The 17,704-nt window shown below is 35.4% G+C and overlaps 2 protein-coding genes across 3 annotated transcripts in view; one reads left to right on the forward strand and one right to left on the reverse strand.

The window, feature by feature from the left end:
- Positions 1-6,168, reverse strand: LOC110442404 (uncharacterized protein Rv2082-like). The gene is made up of 8 exons (XM_021485999.1): positions 6,097-6,168; positions 5,488-5,540; positions 5,220-5,319; positions 3,926-4,195; positions 2,698-2,847; positions 2,280-2,442; positions 1,741-1,777; positions 1-1,529 (listed from the first exon to the last, which is right to left on the reverse strand). The coding sequence occupies exons 1-8, from the start codon at positions 6,119-6,121 to the stop codon at positions 1,044-1,046; spliced, it is 1,284 nt and encodes a 427-aa protein (XP_021341674.1). The 5' UTR covers positions 6,122-6,168; the 3' UTR covers positions 1-1,043.
- Positions 6,169-7,475: 1,307 nt separating this feature from the next.
- LOC110442406 overlaps positions 7,476-17,704 on the forward strand; it is a 102,568-nt gene continuing 92,339 nt past the window's right edge. Inside the window, exon 1 of one of the 2 annotated variants that reach the window (XM_021486001.1) lies at positions 7,476-7,887. In XM_021486001.1, the coding sequence (XP_021341676.1) occupies positions 7,833-7,887 (55 nt within the window). In that variant the 5' untranslated portion in view covers positions 7,476-7,832. The remainder of the gene's footprint in view (positions 7,888-17,704) is intronic. The other variant, XM_021486000.1, reaches the window with a different exon arrangement.

The raw sequence follows: 17,704 nt of genomic DNA on the forward strand, positions 1-17,704 counted from the left end.
TGATACAAAGTTTGTATTTCGTAAAATGGGCACTGTGTCAAGGTTTTTCAATAGTTATGGCCCTTACTTGGTTCTCCAACACGTATAAACAATTAGAAAAAAAATATAGGAAAAAGAAGGCATTCCTTAATAACAAACTTTTTTAAAAATCGAAAAGAAAAAAAAAAGAACTACTTTAATCCTGCCAGCGAAGTAGATTATGTTTTAATGAATAATTCAACTTTCCTGAGTAATATTTTCATACTTGGTGTGACAAAAATGTTTCAGAAGCATGACATTTTGCACTTATAAAAAAAGTAAAAAAAACACCTTGAAATTCTACTTGAGATCGTAATTGTTGAAACCATGCACATGGGAGCAGGTATTGATTGTTACGTCATTGGTTTGTGTGAGAAAATAACGTCGTTTTCTCAAAAATTGATGACGTTACTCTCACAAACAAGTGACGCAACAATCAATACCTGCTCCCAAGAGAAGATAACTCTGCAATAAGCAAAGATGGAATATATGCCTCGCTCTTGATTCATGATGCTGCTTTGACACAATTTTTTACAATGAAATTCTGTTTCCCCCTAGTTTAGGGTGATAAGTAAAACACACACTCCCTATATTGAATATCAAATAACTTTATTGCATCTGTTTATGAATTGTAAGTCATCAATTTTACTAAACGTACTGTTTGCTCCTTTTTCCTTTTGTATTTTGACTCCATCATTAAAAACTGAATTTGCTAATTCATCAATCCGCAAACAAGGTTTTGATGAGCAAAACAACTGTGATATCACAACGAATAGACAAATTTGAAATCAACTTGCCCGACCAAGCAGTCATGACAGGTCTCTGCTCATCATATGTTACTTTGTACCAAGACTAAAATTAGGAAATGTATAAGTATTGCAGCACTGCAGACAACACCATATCTTATTTCATAGTTAGGGTATATGATCTTTTTGAATCTTAAAACAATTTAACTATGAATATGATTAAAAATCTATATGAATTGTTTAAATCGGACACAGTTTGGATATTGTCAAATGATAATTTTACAAATTAGACGAGCTCACCCTCCGAGCATTGATACTGGCAAATAAGGCATTCCTAGGAGCAGCAGGGACCTCCCTGGGTCCTCCCATCATCTGGGGAGGTGGGGGTCCACCAGGGGGAACAGGTGGTCCTCCAATAGATGGCGGAGGTACTCCAGGGGGTGGTCCTCCCATAGATGGCGGAGGTACTCCAGGGGGATGGGGTGGTCCTCCCATAGATGGCGGAGGTACTCCAGGGGGAGGGGGTGGTCCTCCCATAGGTGTTGGAGGAGGTGGCCCTCCCATCCTTGTCATGGACTGGTGTGACGACCTATGCGGCCTGGGAGAGTTGTAGGTTGGACCCGTTGAGGAATAGGAAGGTTGTCTATGAGCCGACAAGTGACTTCTCGAGCTTAAATGTCTTGTTGATCTGGTCATCCCTGCTCTGCTCTTTGATGATATCTTTCTTGTTGGTAAGTTGGTGTCTGATTTTTTGTCTTTTCCGTCCTGAAAGTTTATAAAACAAATTGTCTCAAGAAAATGAACATGAAAACCTTAACCTATCACACACTACAGCTTACCAACAGAATGAAAGCTAAAGTTACACTATTAAGTGAAATAGTTGCACTATTAGTTGAAATAAAGTAAGCAAAAGTAATGTGTAATATAATATACCAATTCATAAGTGTACTTTTTGTACATAAATTATCAATCTTACCTTTTCATTGCTTGCTTTTTTCCAAAGACGCAAACAACTAATAATTGAAAATAGAAAAAACATAATGTTGAATTTAAGATGTACCATCTGGTAAACAAAAATTTAATTTTAGGAAATATATCAGGGGAAAATTCTTAAGAAAATATACATCTAACATAAATGGATTTACAATCTGTTATTATCAAATCATTGATTCCCAGTAAACTGGAGTCGTTTGGACATGAAATTATATAAATTTAGTTATTTCTTAAAGTGAAATAATAATTCAAAATATTTGTACCAGTAATTTTCATCTGAAAGATATCTTATTTAAAATTGCTACCCATAGCATATTAACACTGTTTTGAAAAAGTTTCACTTCATGTCATATAACTGTGAAAACCATATCATTGATCAGAACATTATCTATGTAATGATATATACAATAACATGTGTCATCAATACATAATGGCCTATACAATTTATCAACAAACCTTTCATCAGACAATTAACTTAGTAATTCTTAACTAAACATCTAAGTGTCGGTCAGCTGGACTTACCATATAATGGTGACAATTAGGGCGATGATTAGACCAACTATGGCAGCCATTTCCGTGACAGCCAGGTCAGCATAGCTGACATTTTCATTTTCAAGGAAAGCAGCAACAGCTGAAGGGACGTGTTTCGGGGAACTTGAACCTGACTGTGCAGACATGGATTTACCTGACAGTTGAATGCACAAGTCTTAATTTTCTAAAAATGTTTCTGTAGAACTTTTTCACAAATGATTAAAGAAACAAAAAACACTATCACCTATTCTGAACTGTTTTTAGGGAGAGGTTTAGAAGCATTAATCTTGTAGATAATGGAACTTCTCAGACTGAGATATAAACTTTGACCTAAATAAATAATTGAAAATAAAAGAGAAATATCGGGAACTAGAAAACATTTAACAGAACATGTGTAATTACAACTCACCACAAACAAGAGTCCTGTTGAAGTGGAACACAACATCATCTGTTTGTGTTTTGGTATTACTTTTTCTTTTGAAAGTGTGAGAACACTTGAAGAGTCCCTCATCCTCACAAGGTTCTAGTGGGATGTGTAAAGTGAGAGAGGCGGAAGTAACTGGAAATAAAACAGCAACAACTTGTCTGAGACTGATGTTAAAAACAAAAAAACTTTCAAATGATTTAATATCCTTTCTTATCAACAGAATATGGTGAGTTTTATTTAATTACCAATACTGGTTTGTCCATTCTGCTGGTCAGAAGGATCATTGCCCCTTTCCAGAGGGATTTTGTCACCCACCATTGTAAGATATCCATTTGTTTTATGTAAGGTTATAAGACTCTTTATGCCCAGGGGTGTAGGATAGGGTAATTCCATCCGAGAGGTTTTCAAATTTGGTAAAACCTGAGGCTTTGCATTTGAACACATTTGAACTGGCTACCATTTTGAAAATATTAATTCCCCCCCTNAGAGTACCCCATATTTGCAAACAGAGTTTGTACAGAAACATTAATCTCATCTTTCTGATATGTACTGTAAATATGTTTTAATTTCGTCATGTCGTCTTTCCAGTATTGCAGCGATGGAATTTGTGACGTCACGTCATTGTTGACACGCCACGTGAAATGGGGTATAAGATAGAATTTTCCTACACCCCTTTCTTACCATGGAAAGCTCTATCTTACACACACAGAAATGGGAGAAATATCTTTCTTACCAAATGGATTGTTAATTTTGTCAACACTAAATGCATCAAGTTTATTTGAGCATACGTATATTGTGGTAAAAATCATTGGCACCAACTGATGTTTGCAAGGGGATTTCCATGATCACAGACTTTTGGAAAGTTCCCACTTTCTGGGTCAATACCAGTGCCCCCTAAATATGTCCTAGCTGATACTGAATGACACCTATAAATATAAAAGTCTGCAAATCTCCTCCAGAAACAAATATCAATCATGAACCATGCCTCTTTTATGATAAATCTTCCTTCGTCCTAATGGTGTCATTGGATTTGATGTTTCCAGGAATCTCCTTGCAGGTGTCTCTCTTAAATCAATCTCAAATCTTAATTTAGACAGAAAATTCCATTGTGAGTATAAAGGCGGTAATTTCATATGTAATCTGCACAGTAAAATGGGACTACCCTTAACCCTGAAAATATGTTGTTTTTTTTCTACTGTAATTGTCCTACCTGAACGAACCGTGCCTTCAACCAGCTGATTATCCTTCAACTGCTGATATTTATTCCAGAGGATGCCACCGCCCTGATCAGGCCACATGATCACACCCGTTGGGGACATTGCTACCAGTGACTTGAACATCTGTTGTTGTGGTCCTTTTCTCCACCACACAAAGTTATGAATCCTTTTTTCAGCTGATCCAGTAGAGCATGCGAGGTCCAGTACTTGAGTCCCATCCGTTAACACACTCTTTGAACTGTGGATTTTCAGCGAGGGTGATCCTGGGTACCGCAAACACACAACATATCTTTTTTATGATAGCATTAAATGAATGAAAATGATGTGAAATGAAAGTGGCAACGCATTTCTGAACAGTCAAGGATGTTTGTTCATGTTTACTCAATATATCTGTTTTAAATTAACTTTTCACTTGATATATCTGTTTAAGGAAATGCCTATAAATACAAAACTTGAATCTGACATATGTACTAGCCTGAGTTTCCTCTGGCCCTAACAGCAGACTTAGACATTTTGACAGATCTAGACATTTATATGTCTAATTCTGGTGTTAGGGCCAGAGGAAACTCGGCCTAACATATGTACTTGACGTTTAATGCAAATTCAGACAAAAAGGAATATCATGTGACCTTATTAATTACATATTGGATAAATCTATCTTTAATTATCAAAACTGGACTTATATCATAAGAGAAATAATTCAACAAGATTTGTTTGACATTGTAAAGGAAGATAACTGGTGAAATTATATTTCTACTTTTGAAAATTGCCTTGAAATTAATTTCAGAGTTACTGGATCTGGAGCAGCAGTTATTCATTTATCGGTTTTTTTTAATACATAATAATTTCAGTTAAGTTATTGACAATATTTTCTATATGATGTCATGTCAACATAAATATTCCTTCATTACAATATGACCAATAAATGCTGTACTGAATACATGTAAATTATGAATACTGGTCTTAACATGATAACTTTAAACTTTAAGAAACATTTTTATTTTACAACAAAACATAATTATTAAACTTTCACTTTTCTGTTTTCGATCATTTTAAAAGGAAGAAAGGCCAACAGTAAATATGATAACTAGCAATCTGTGAATGTCGATTTAGACATTCTGCCACTTTAATCCCTTTCCCCATTGTAAAACAATCTTATTCTTTCATTTTCTCTTCAACATTTCTACCACAATTAGTCATGCAAAATGCTTCAAAAATGATGATTCAAAAGAAAGCAACCTCTGTTTTTCTTCTTGTAGCAGTTAAGTACACATATGTGTTACTTACCATATTGGTCTCCAAATTCACCAGTGAGCTTGGTCTTTCCATCATTCATTCGAAACTGTTCATTTTTTTCTAGAATTTTTCTGACTGGACCATTATATTTCTTCAAAATAGAGAGAAGAAAAAAAGAGATAAGAATAGCAATTTTGAATTTGAGATGTGTACTGTGCCATTTATGTTCTATTTTTTATGTGCGGGATAAATTAACTTATCATTGTAATGAAAAATAAATAAAGCCGACAGTTCAATACGCAAAACAGTTAGAAAATACCTTAGGGGTAGCCTCATCCTCCTCTGTCAAAGCTGCGACAAGCAGAATGAAACCTGTAAGACGCAATTTTTGTATGGATTATTCCCCTTACATTGTAAACGGTCCATAGCTCTACGGTAACGGGAACATTTTAGCAGAGACGTATAAATAAATGGATTGGACAAAAGTTATTGCAACTTACTTACGTCCTTTCCGTTACAGAAAATATATATACAAAATTAATGTGTCACGTAATAACCTAATACAAATTTATATGTGTATATATATATAAGATGTTAAAGATGGGTTACACCAAAAGAGGTAATGATAGGATTAGGGACACCAACATATAGTTTTTAAATATGTATTCGGAGAGTTTACTTGAGATCGCGTGTGTGATTTTCTCAATCGAGTCGGCGTAAGTAGTATACCTAACGGGAACATTTCGTGTCTTTTATTTCCTTGACTGGATGAGACTTGAACGAAATGGTCGTGATGTCACTTTGATAGAAACAAAAGAGAAATGTTCCGTCGAAAGCCAACACAATGTCATTTACAAAGAAAATAGAGAGTTATTATAAAGAGTTTTTACAAAACAGTTTTAAGTGCAATTTCCATGGCCGAACTTACCGTAAATAAGACAAAAACGAAACATTGCAAGAATGAGTGTCGCTTTTCCGCCGTCGTTTTTTGTGACGTCATAAACACGGAACAATCGACGTAACGTTAGTGCTTGCAATATGAACACATGGCGGGAAAAGTCTCATGAATACGAGACATGTGTTCCACTGAGTAGCCGTCATGGAGTTGCATTTCATCTGATTCCTTGGTTCTTGGCTTGGAATGCAAATTTTCGTTATCTTTTACCAAGGCGGTCGGGGTTCGATTCCCCGATCGGACATGGAAAGGTATGGGTCACCTGTCCGACCAAGTGGGGTTTCTCTTGTTTCCTCACCAATGAAGACCCCGCGCGCTAACATCCGGGCCGAAAAGAGTGACTAGAACTTGTTTCATAATTGTTGTAAAATAGATAAAGTTTATATTTAAATTTTCATTATAGTTTTGCAGTATATGGGTCATAACAGTTGCGATTCCTCACTTCTTTCAATCCCGTAATCCCGCAAATGAAGTAATATGGTTGATTTTCATTAAAAAGCATGACCTAGAAGATGCGTTATTAAAAATACTTTGGATAAGTAGGCATAATCAAACGTGTTATAACCGGCATTAATCCGATGTCTTTCAGTGAAATGTCAAATGACACTTTCAAATCGTTCTTTAGTAGCGATATAGTTTTTCGTTGAAAAACTTCATTTGGATGAAAAATGTCGTGGCTTTTCATACTAGCTCTAGTTACTCTTTCTAGGAGAAATACATTTTGATAATGAAAATTGACCACAGGCGTGATGACAAAACAGGGCAACACGGCATACAGAACATTGACCCTGCTCAATTTTCTCCACTGCAGTACAATGTGCTTGCATAAGGGACGCACGTATATAAGGATCGTTGGGATGGACACGCCCATAAGTGCATGATTTATGGAGAGAAAAAAAAATCATTTATAAACATCCATTTTTTTATAATCATCGTTCCTATTTTTAAATCGCTTGCTTTAAATTGGAAAGCTATGTTCGACTTCCTAGTTGGTTGTACTGATCAAAAATGCTGATTGTTTAATGTTATATTTTCTCAGTAGAATTTCAGCGCATTTACGTCAGTGAATTGATTTTCACCACTTTAGTACGACTTCCCTTTCCGCCGTTGCTCAATATGATCGATTCTGGATGATTCATCCCATCAGATTACGCATTTGTATAATTATTATTTTTTTAACAAAAACGGCGTTTAATTTCTCATTTTAATTTGGTTATTCTTTTCAATACAACCTTCATTTGCTTAATGCGATGTTTTCCTACCAGAGAAATAGACTAAGCCGTGCTCGACTGGAGTGCGTTCTATGATACGTAACTTATAACGTATTCATACACTGGGATTAAGCGCTGTGCAGACTGTTATGTCATGAAACCAGTTGAAGCTGCGTTCCCTATTTATTGAATGTAACCGCCCAATTAAATACTTCGCATGCTCGTAGGGTTATGGTGTGTCTTTAAAGAACACTTTAAGCGGGCTGATACTGCACTGAGTGTTGAGTGTCAAACCCGTGATAAAATAAATTGACAATCTTTGATAGGCCTATGGATTTATCAATGCCGTGCTTGGTCAAAGTACTGTTGTAATCCGGACCGAGGACGCAAGCTTTTTTGCCGAGTCGGAGGGGAGCGAGTGAAAGCGTTCGAAAGACACGGACTACATTACAGAGATAAACAGACAGTGGAATCGAGGGGAGATCCCTCAGTCCAACTATGGTGCCTCTATGGCTGTTTACAGCTAGCTTTGTTGGAGTTTTACTTCCAGATGGTAAGTTTTTAATCTACTTTTTAACATATTGTCCACAGACTGTTTCATTCGACTCGCCATCATTGGGTTTGAAGCGGCCGAAGTGCGTTTTGTTCATGACCGACATTCATGATCGTCTCTATCCTTCTCTGTTGCGAAGTAATCATTTTACTGCAGTTCGTCGTTTGAAATAGTTTATGTTAATTTAAGACGTGCATTTTGAGCTATATTGGTCCATTTTGTATTACTATGTATATTTTGCACGATATATACACTGTTTTTTTGTATATTGAATGTTTTGTTTGGGTCGAAAACGCTAGGTCGACCACAGGCGAACAGACAGGTAAATCTAAGGTAAAGGTCATGATGTCGCCGTCTAGACGGGTCAATTAGGAACACCTCGGGGTGAATATTGTGCAAACGGACGAAAACAAAATTGCACCCGAAATAAAGGTTGTTACATTATTATTTTGTAAACGTAAATAAACTGTAAAAATGTTAATGAGTATTTGGATGAAATATCATGGTTGTGCTACCGTGCAGTGTGTTAAATGTTGTATTATGACATGTTAACAGGAACGTCAATGATGAAGACTTTGTACTGGTTACTCAGTAGGCCTAAGTATAACCAATACAAATTTATGTCAGTCTTGTTTATTAATCAATGAATAGGCTTATGTCAGTTTAAATAAATAATTTGTCTTTGATTGATGACAATATCAAACATTGCAACTTAAATTTGTTTGAAAACTATAAAACAATTAATCTTACAATATAACATTCAATGAAACCTCATGAAGATGTGATTTGGAAATGTTTATTATTCAAAAAAATAAAACATGGTTTAGCTAAAATTTCTTGTAAAAAATTGAACAGGTTTTGAAGAACATTAGAAAAAGATGTGTATTTGTTTTAAGTTTTATGCTGTAAATAAATCACATTAATTTTATTTTATCTTAAATCAGACTTTTAGTTTAATTGACAACTCAGCAAGTGTAATAAAATATTGTATTACAAGAATTAATAATAATACTATTACAGTATTAAGGACACAGCTGTTGAGTAGGTAAATAATTGGTGCTGTGAATGTTATGGGTATAGCTGTATTCTAAAATGAAACTATTTTGAACTAAATGTAATTTGCCTATAGTTTTGATTTCAAGATAACTTATCAGCTTATTAAAGTGTTTTACTTTAATAAAAAAATGGATCTGATACCGATTGTTTCTTTTTCAATAGATAAAATATTCAGAGTCCAGAGCTTTGTTTTAAAACTAAGGAAACATTTTGCACCATTATGCAATATTCATACTTTTAAATTACTCAATAAAATTACATTTCCAGATATAAAATTAATGTTAACTTTTATTCTTTTATCTAAATGGTAAATTTTATGCACGTACACACAGACTGAGCGAGTGCATGCTCCAGTATAGTTAAGCTACACAATGTGATGTACATGTACAGTAACTGTTGACTTTGGACCTAGGCTAGTGTACAAACAAAGTCAACATGGTCCTGTCATAACAATCACAAGGCCTAGATTTAAAACGGGTATATTGTCTCCATCTATGTTCAAATATTATTGAAACAGTAATTAATTTTCAAAGGTTTTAATGGTTGATTCACAAGAGCAGAGGGCCTATGATGATGGTTACTTCGATAATTTAGACTTATTGTCATGACGTGTAACTTATAAAATTTACATACATGTACATCTAGAATATAAATTAAACTCACTCAGTTTGGAGAATTTTTATAGAGTTTCTTGCTGGAAAGTTAGTTTACATTCAAAATAAATTTTTGGTCTATGTGTATATAGTCAACCAGATAATTTACCGCCCTGAAAACATTCATCATGTGACATTAGAAAAAATTACTACACAGAAGGTGTCAAATTATATATTTTGAATCTTAAGAAACCAATCCTTGATATGATTCACAATTATTTCCTGAATGCGATATAACTTTATATCCAAACCAGCAGCCACAATGTAGAGTTGATGTGAGATAAATATTATATATTTGTATGATGATATCTGATATAAAAGGGATTGCCTGTCAATGCTTACCCACTGTAATTACCATTCAAGGGATGTGTTGGTGTTATCTGTGGGCACATCCCTAATACTGGAGAACATCCTTACCATGTTACCTGTATCTATAGGGGTTTCCTTATTAGGGGTCTGCATTTCCATCAGCATTATACTGGAATACCACTTGAATCTACAGCAGTGTTGGGGGTGTTGCAGAGATGAAAACTTTAAGCTTTATGGCTGATTTTAGCCATTTTCTCAATTTCATAGTAATGAAAACTTTTAATTTCTCCCATAGAAATTATTGAAAAATAGACCATATTATTGCAGTCTTTAGGTAGGTGTGGATTTGAGCAACAGGGGTAGAGTGTCTTCCTCAAGGTCACAAAAAACATAACTTTGTCTGGATATGGCCTTTTGGTCAATACAGGCTGGTGTGCTTCCAACTGCTACCAGACCTCCCTGAAATCCAAACCAGTAAGTACATACCAATAATGATCTGAAGTCTTGGTAGACAGAGCACTGGCAGCTGTATGTTCAGTTTGGACAGGTTTCACTGTATATTGGTGTTCTTTATGGTCTATAAAGAAGAATGGTTTTAACTGGTAAACTGAATTATTTTGAAAGTCAATAATAGTATTTAGGAAGATAGTAATTTTGTGGTGAATTTATTGTTTCAGTTTAAAGTAAAGTAAGAACCCCATTCCTTATCCATTGAGTGCAGTAGTTCCTTTACCCGTTTATACGAAGATCAAACATTTTGATCTCGTCATCATCTAGTCATCATTCTTGATATTGGTCCCATGGCCTAGTTATATAATTGCATAATGTATAACCTAGCAATTATGAAATATGGTAATAGTATTTTTCCAGCCAGGTTAAATAAATCATCATGTGATCACCTCAACATCAAGGAAGGATTACCATTGGTCGTTGATAGCTGTGGGAGGAATCTCACGAACAGCTATATTTAGATGATGATGTCACATTTTACTTGATCAGTCAGTTTTGGTAACAAGATTTTAAACATCTTTCTCAGTGTATTATATTTGAAAGAAGAAGTGATAAGCAGCATGAGAACAAGGAGTAAGATATATTGCAAAGTAATGGAGCTGTGTTAAATGTTAAAATAAAACATGGGATCAATATTAAATTTAACGGTCTTTATATACTGAAAGTATACAAGGTGTGTCGGTAGATCTACAGCCAATGTTATTGAATATTTCATGCATAGGAAATAAATGTATAATATAATATATATGTATGAATCTATGAGGTTAATTTGTAAGTAAACCTACATTATAAATGGATCTACAATGTATCCATGTAATAATAATTTTTCACAATTGGAATATCTGATTGGTTTGTTGATTGATGGGTTTTACGTCTACACTTCACTGACGAAGTAGGTGTTCAGTCGAAGTGAGGGGGTAGGTTTCTGCTTACCAGGCCCTCAGAGATTTTAAAGTCCTACCCATCCAGGTCACGCTCTGCGGTCGGATAGCTCCTCAGTTGCGGACAGGCTGTCACAGCGGCTGTGGTCCACGGACCGACGTCCTAAGTGTAATCCTCGCTGTCCTCCTATGAGTTGGAATATCTGAATTCTGTCATGATATATCAAGGTGTAGATAACCACCAAGTTAAAACATATAACTACGATTGTCACCGCCACGTAATATCTTTAGTCCTTTTCCACAGAAGTGTTCACTTTGCATTAACAGAATTATAGTTGTTAAAAAGTGAAGTTAAAAAAAAATTAAAAGAAATAAAAATACTTCTATCAAATCTAAATCCTTTATTCTACAAATCCTACATCTTACAAGTGTTGTGATACAGGAAATGTAAATGCTTAGTATCAAAATGAGAGGTGAATACGATGACAAGGGAAGCAACTGTAAGCTTTCCTGCATGGCTGTAACTGGTTCAGTGGCACACTTTACCTTCAAAACAAAATTAATTTCTTCATTTCCGAAGGCATGATTTGACATCTGTGATCTGGACAGAATCGTCCATGCATACACATAGAATGGTCACGCATGAATTAATCCTGTGTATCAGTAGAGATTTTTTTTATTACTTTTTCAAGGATGATCCTGCATGAGGTATAAAACCTCAGACTTTCAAAAACAGCAAGATTTTTATCTCAGCAAATGCTGTCAGACATAATTTATAGATTTTATATCCTGCATTCTAAGTGTATTCCAGCTGATTATTTTGTCTGATAAGACATTAGCAGAAATTTTAAAAAATTGAGGGGAAAAAATACAAAACTTTTTTAAATAATCCATGCTCTATTTGATGTTATGTATCCATAATTTCAAAATAGATTTCTTAAATAATAAAGAACCAATGACCCTTTGATTGGTGTGGCCCCACACTCCAACTTAGTTAGACTCTGCCCTTGTAACGTGACCCTCATTAGCAAGTCTACATTGTAGCGGGAGATCCTGTTTCTAAGGGGGAGTCACCTAACCGTTCTACTTATTACAACTAAGTATCGACAAACTCGCAATACAAACCTTTGAAATACTCTTTATAATCAAATGAGCTTTTTTCACAAAATGAAGGACATAATTTTAAAACATGTTGCTATTTGCTTAAAAAAAGTCTGAATCATCATTATGATCATGAGGTGTTTGTTATGCTTCGATCTATTACATGTACATACTTTGAACAAGACCGAAGTGGATGATGGCGCGGGCCTTGTTGACAGAGAAAACCTGTTAAAAGCTGACTATTCTATACAACTTATAACAATGTGGTGCAATTTTGCTTCAGTGTGACAATTAAGCTCGGTTTGCATTGATTTCACACATGGATATTGTTGAATCACTTCTGGATTATCCCTATCTTATTATGGAAGAAAGTCCTTGTTTTGGAACAAAAGGACAGCAGGACACTTAAATAATTGTCGCTGTCTACCTTTGATCATCAAGTGATGCACATACATTATTTGAAAATTGTATTCAAAACATTTTCACCTTTAAGAATTTAAAATATACACCCCACAGACATTGGGACTCTGAGATATGGATTTCTTTTAGACTGTCTGAATTTTCATAGACTAGACCAGTGTACCTTGCTAAAGAACATTTCACCTAATGATGTATTTAAAGCTTATATGCTGAAACTCAGAAAAATTTGCAGAAAACTTCTTTTGTCACTTTTATGAGTGTTTATATTGAATCATACACATACATGTTGGAAAACCTTCATAGACAACTCAGTCCATGGAGTTATTGATTCCCAAAGAGCTACATTAACTTTAATTTGACACTTGTATTACTAGACTTCGTCTTAATAGCCCTAGATCACTACACAGCTGTCTACCTGTGTTTGTACATCTTAGTGAACTTTAATTATTGAACCAAAATCTCAGACTACAGACACATATTAGATGTATAATCTGAGACCATTATTGTCTAGGGCCGGAGAATATGATTCAGTGTAGCAGGGTGAGATATTACCCTGGCTAGGATTCTGACCCGAGGCCCCAACATTTGGTGGATAAGCTGTACAACATGAGATACATGTATCAGGTCACTAGCAATAAACCAAACCTCTCACTACACACATCATGACAAATCATCATTCTTACAAAATATTGGTAAAACATTGCATGTGTAGGCAGGTCTCTATCTAGAAGTTCTCCTCATTGAGTATGATGTTTGATTTTGTGGCAGTTGATATGAATATATCCACGTTTTGTGGGTAAGGGCAGATAATCAAGCGAAATGACATCATTTTGATACATGTAATGATGTATAAGGATATTCATGCTATAGAGGTATCATCAAATAGACCAGTTGCAGTGAAATATGTATAAGAATGGATAAAGCACAATAAATCTGGTTAGTTGGTAGTATCAATGCAAAAAAACGGGAATTAATGAAAGAATGAAATCACCTGCAAGGGAGACAATCATGCTTTAGTGATGTGTCTGGTGGCATTTTCATGTAAAATAGATAGATGATATTTTAAATATGGTCATGTCTGTCACTAATATAATCAGACTGGTCAGTTAGCTGTCTGACCTTGAACCCATCCAGACTACTGATTGTCTGTAACCATGGTAAAAGAATGTGTATCCGAACAATATGGTTCGATTATTTGAGTGGTTTTGCAGGTTTTACTACACACATAACAACCAGTATAACAAATTTCCAGATTGTCGTTCAAACATGATGATTTCGGTCCTGAAATTAATCTTGTTTCGTTAATAATTAAAGGATATGGTTATAAGGTCATGTATATGAAAATTTCACTGTTTGCTAGAGAATACAATTATAGCTAGGCATGAGAATACAGGTAAACGAAGAATCCACCAAGTGTGGGGTACACAAAAAGTACATAATCCACCAAGTGTGGGGTACACAAAAAGTACATAATCCACCAAGTGTGGGGTACACAAAAAGTACATAATTCACCAAGTGTGGGATACAAAAAAAGTACACAATCCACCAAGTGTGGGGTACACAAAAAGTACGCAATCCACCAAGTGTGGGGTACACAAAAAGTACATAATCCACCAAGTGTGGAGTACACAAAAAGTACATAATTCACCAAGTGTGGGGTACACAAAAAGTACAGAATCCACAAAGTATGGGGTACACAAAAAGTACATAATCCACCAAGTGTGGGATACAAAAAAAGGACAGAATCCACCAAGTGTGGGGTACACAAAAAGTACAGAATCCACAAAGTATGGGGAACACAAAAAGTACATAATCCACCAAGTGTGGGGTACAAAAAAAGGACAGAATCCACCAAGTGTGGGGTACACAAAAAGTACAGAATCCACAAAGTATGGGGTACACAAATAGTACAGAATCCACCAAGTCTGGTGTACACAAAAAGTACATAATCCACCAAGTGTGGGGTACACAAAAAGAATGCAATCCACCAAGTGTGGGGTACACAAAAAGGACAGAATCCACAAAGTATGGGGTACACAAATAGTACAGAATCCACCAAGTCTGGTGTACACAAAAAGTACATAATCCACCAAGTGTGGGATACAAAAAAAGGACAGAATCCACCAAGTGTGGGGTACACAAAAAGTACATAATACACCAAGTGTGGGGTACACAAAAAGTATGTAATCCACCAAGTGTGGGGTACACAAAAAGTACATAATCCACCAAGTGTGGGGTACACAAAAAGTACAGAATCCACCAAGTATGGGGTACACAAAAAGTACACAATCCACCAAGTGTGGGGTACAAAAAGTACATAATCCACCAAGTGTGGGATACAAAAAGTACATAATCCACCAAGTGTGGGATACAAAAAAAGTACACAATCCACCATGTGTGGGGTACACAAAAAGCACAGAATCCACCAAGTGTGGGATACAAAAAGTACACAATCCACAAAGTATGGGGTACACAAAAAGTACAGAATCCACCAAGTGTGGGATACAAAAAGTACACAATCCACCAAGTGTGGGGTACACAAAAAGTACAGAATCCACCATGTGTGGGGTACACAAAAAGTACAGAATCCACAAAGTATGGGGTACACAAAAAGTACAGAATCCACCAAGTGTGGGGTACACAAAAAGTACAGAATCCACATAGTGTGAGGGAAAGAGAAGATACCAAATCCACCAAGTGGTGATCGGGTTCTAGCAGTTGTGGAAATGACAAACGAGACCCTTTCACTTATAGAATTGTGGACATAAAAAGCGAGTGAAGTTGTCACATCTCACACACATCAGGTTCACCTCAGAGTAATTGACTTTCAAGTCAGAATTTCTCTTTAAAAATGGCAAGGGTTCAAGTTGATTCCATTTATAGGATTGCAACTGAAATATATCTTTCCTTTGTACAATTTTACTCTCAGAGGAAACTTCAAAAGATTATTTTTCACATTTAAGTCGTACCAAAATAGGATGTTAACAGCCCACTTCGGTATCATTATTGGCCACTGTGGGAAAGAAAGATTATAAGAATTATATAATGACTGGCATTTGATGAGGTTAATTTGAAAATGATTGACTTTAAAATCATGTCAACAGTAAGTCACTAGGGAGAATGATTGATCATTCAACAGTTGGTTTAATTTTGTTGATTTAGTGTGTAATCTTCATGCATGAATTCATAGGTCAACAAAGTAGTTATAAGTTTGATATAAGCAATTCTCCATGGGAGTGGGTACTAGTCATCCACAAATTTATGTACACACGAAATGGAAACAATGAAATTTTGGCCCCACAGAAGTATTTGATTTCCCAGTATATTGTGGGGAGGAAGTTTTATACACAGGGGGGATACCTTAGTTTAGCCACCTTTTGCAAAGCCTCTTTGGTCCAGCCACTGTTTCTGTGGAGCCTGCTCAGAGAAACCACCAATTTCCAGGGGCCTCCTTAGTCTTGTCACTCTTTGCTCCCAGCAATTATGATTCCAGGTTTGTGAGGCAACTGAAACACTGGGACAGTTTTTGAATAGAAAAGTGAGACTTGTCTTGTAAACAGGTAATCAAAGATGAAGATAGTTAAGTAACGACAACTGAATTTGTCTGTATGGACCTAATGATGAACAAACAGTCCAAAGTAACTACTGTAGAATCATTTATTTTCCTGGGGTTAAATTTTTGTGGTATATATACTAGCCTGTTTCGATTCAAGGACATTACATTTCGCTGATTTCTGAGTTTCCCCTATCTATATCATACCAAATTGATGTTTTCGTGGGGATTTAATTTCATTGATTTTTGTTATCCAGGAAATAAACAAAATTTAATGTCCCACAAAAATTTATGTTTTTACAGTAAGTAATAACTGGATTAATAATGATTCATACATCAGCGTGATGAAAGACCAACTTCTTTTCTCAATAATGTAGATCAGCATGTCTGTTCATTGGGTGGTTTTCATTTTAGGATCTCTTGATGAAAATATAATGAAATTTTACTTGAGGCAAAATATTTGGAGGAGTATTCGGGTAGGAAGTTTGAAATCACGATACTCTAGGAAATGGAGATGAACAAGGGCGTATCCAAGGCCAGATTAGGGGAAGGCCATGAAAATCAATCACAATTTCAAGATTACAAGATTTTTATTCATAACAAGATGTCACCGGTAACAAATTGAGATAATCACGGGCTTACAAACTCTGATTGTTTGGCTGTTAAAGCGGCTAGCCTTTTTTATGGTTTGAAGGCCAGTGGTCATGGTCGCCCCCAATTGCACACTTCCAAATTCAATGGGTTTCATTGTCTGTTTAAATTACCAGGAATTCAGAATTTTAAAGCTATTGATTGTGGTAAGTTTTATCACGCTAGATGAGGGACAGAAAAGAGGATTTAGATACAGCACAGAGGTTTAATATAAGATATTCACTTCAGCTGAGCTAGGGTGACATTAGGGGTGGGGGTTCAGGATGGGGGAATTAAGGGTCATAGTTAGGGGAATATACCATGGAGGTATGTATGTGACAGTTATACTTTTGTGATTCTTGCTGTAATGTACATTTCGTCAATGAATTAAACTTGTCACTGAATATCTTGATGATTATGTATAACTACATCGGTAACATTAAGACCAAGACTGTAGAATTTCTATAGTGAGCAATACTAGACACATTACTCAATGTTATAATGTCAGAATCTGGTCTGTCAACTTAAAACAATACTTAATATATACAATGATGACAAAATCTGGTCCGTCAACTTAAAACAATACTTAAGACAAAATCTGGTCTGTCAACTTAAAACAATACTAAATATATACAATGATGACAAAATCTGGTCTGTCAACTTAAAACAATACTTAATATATACAATGATGACAAAATCTGGTC

This window comes from Mizuhopecten yessoensis, unplaced genomic scaffold (assembly GCF_002113885.1).
Source record: "Mizuhopecten yessoensis strain PY_sf001 unplaced genomic scaffold, ASM211388v2 scaffold716261, whole genome shotgun sequence".
NCBI lineage: Eukaryota > Metazoa > Mollusca > Bivalvia > Pectinida > Pectinidae > Mizuhopecten > Mizuhopecten yessoensis.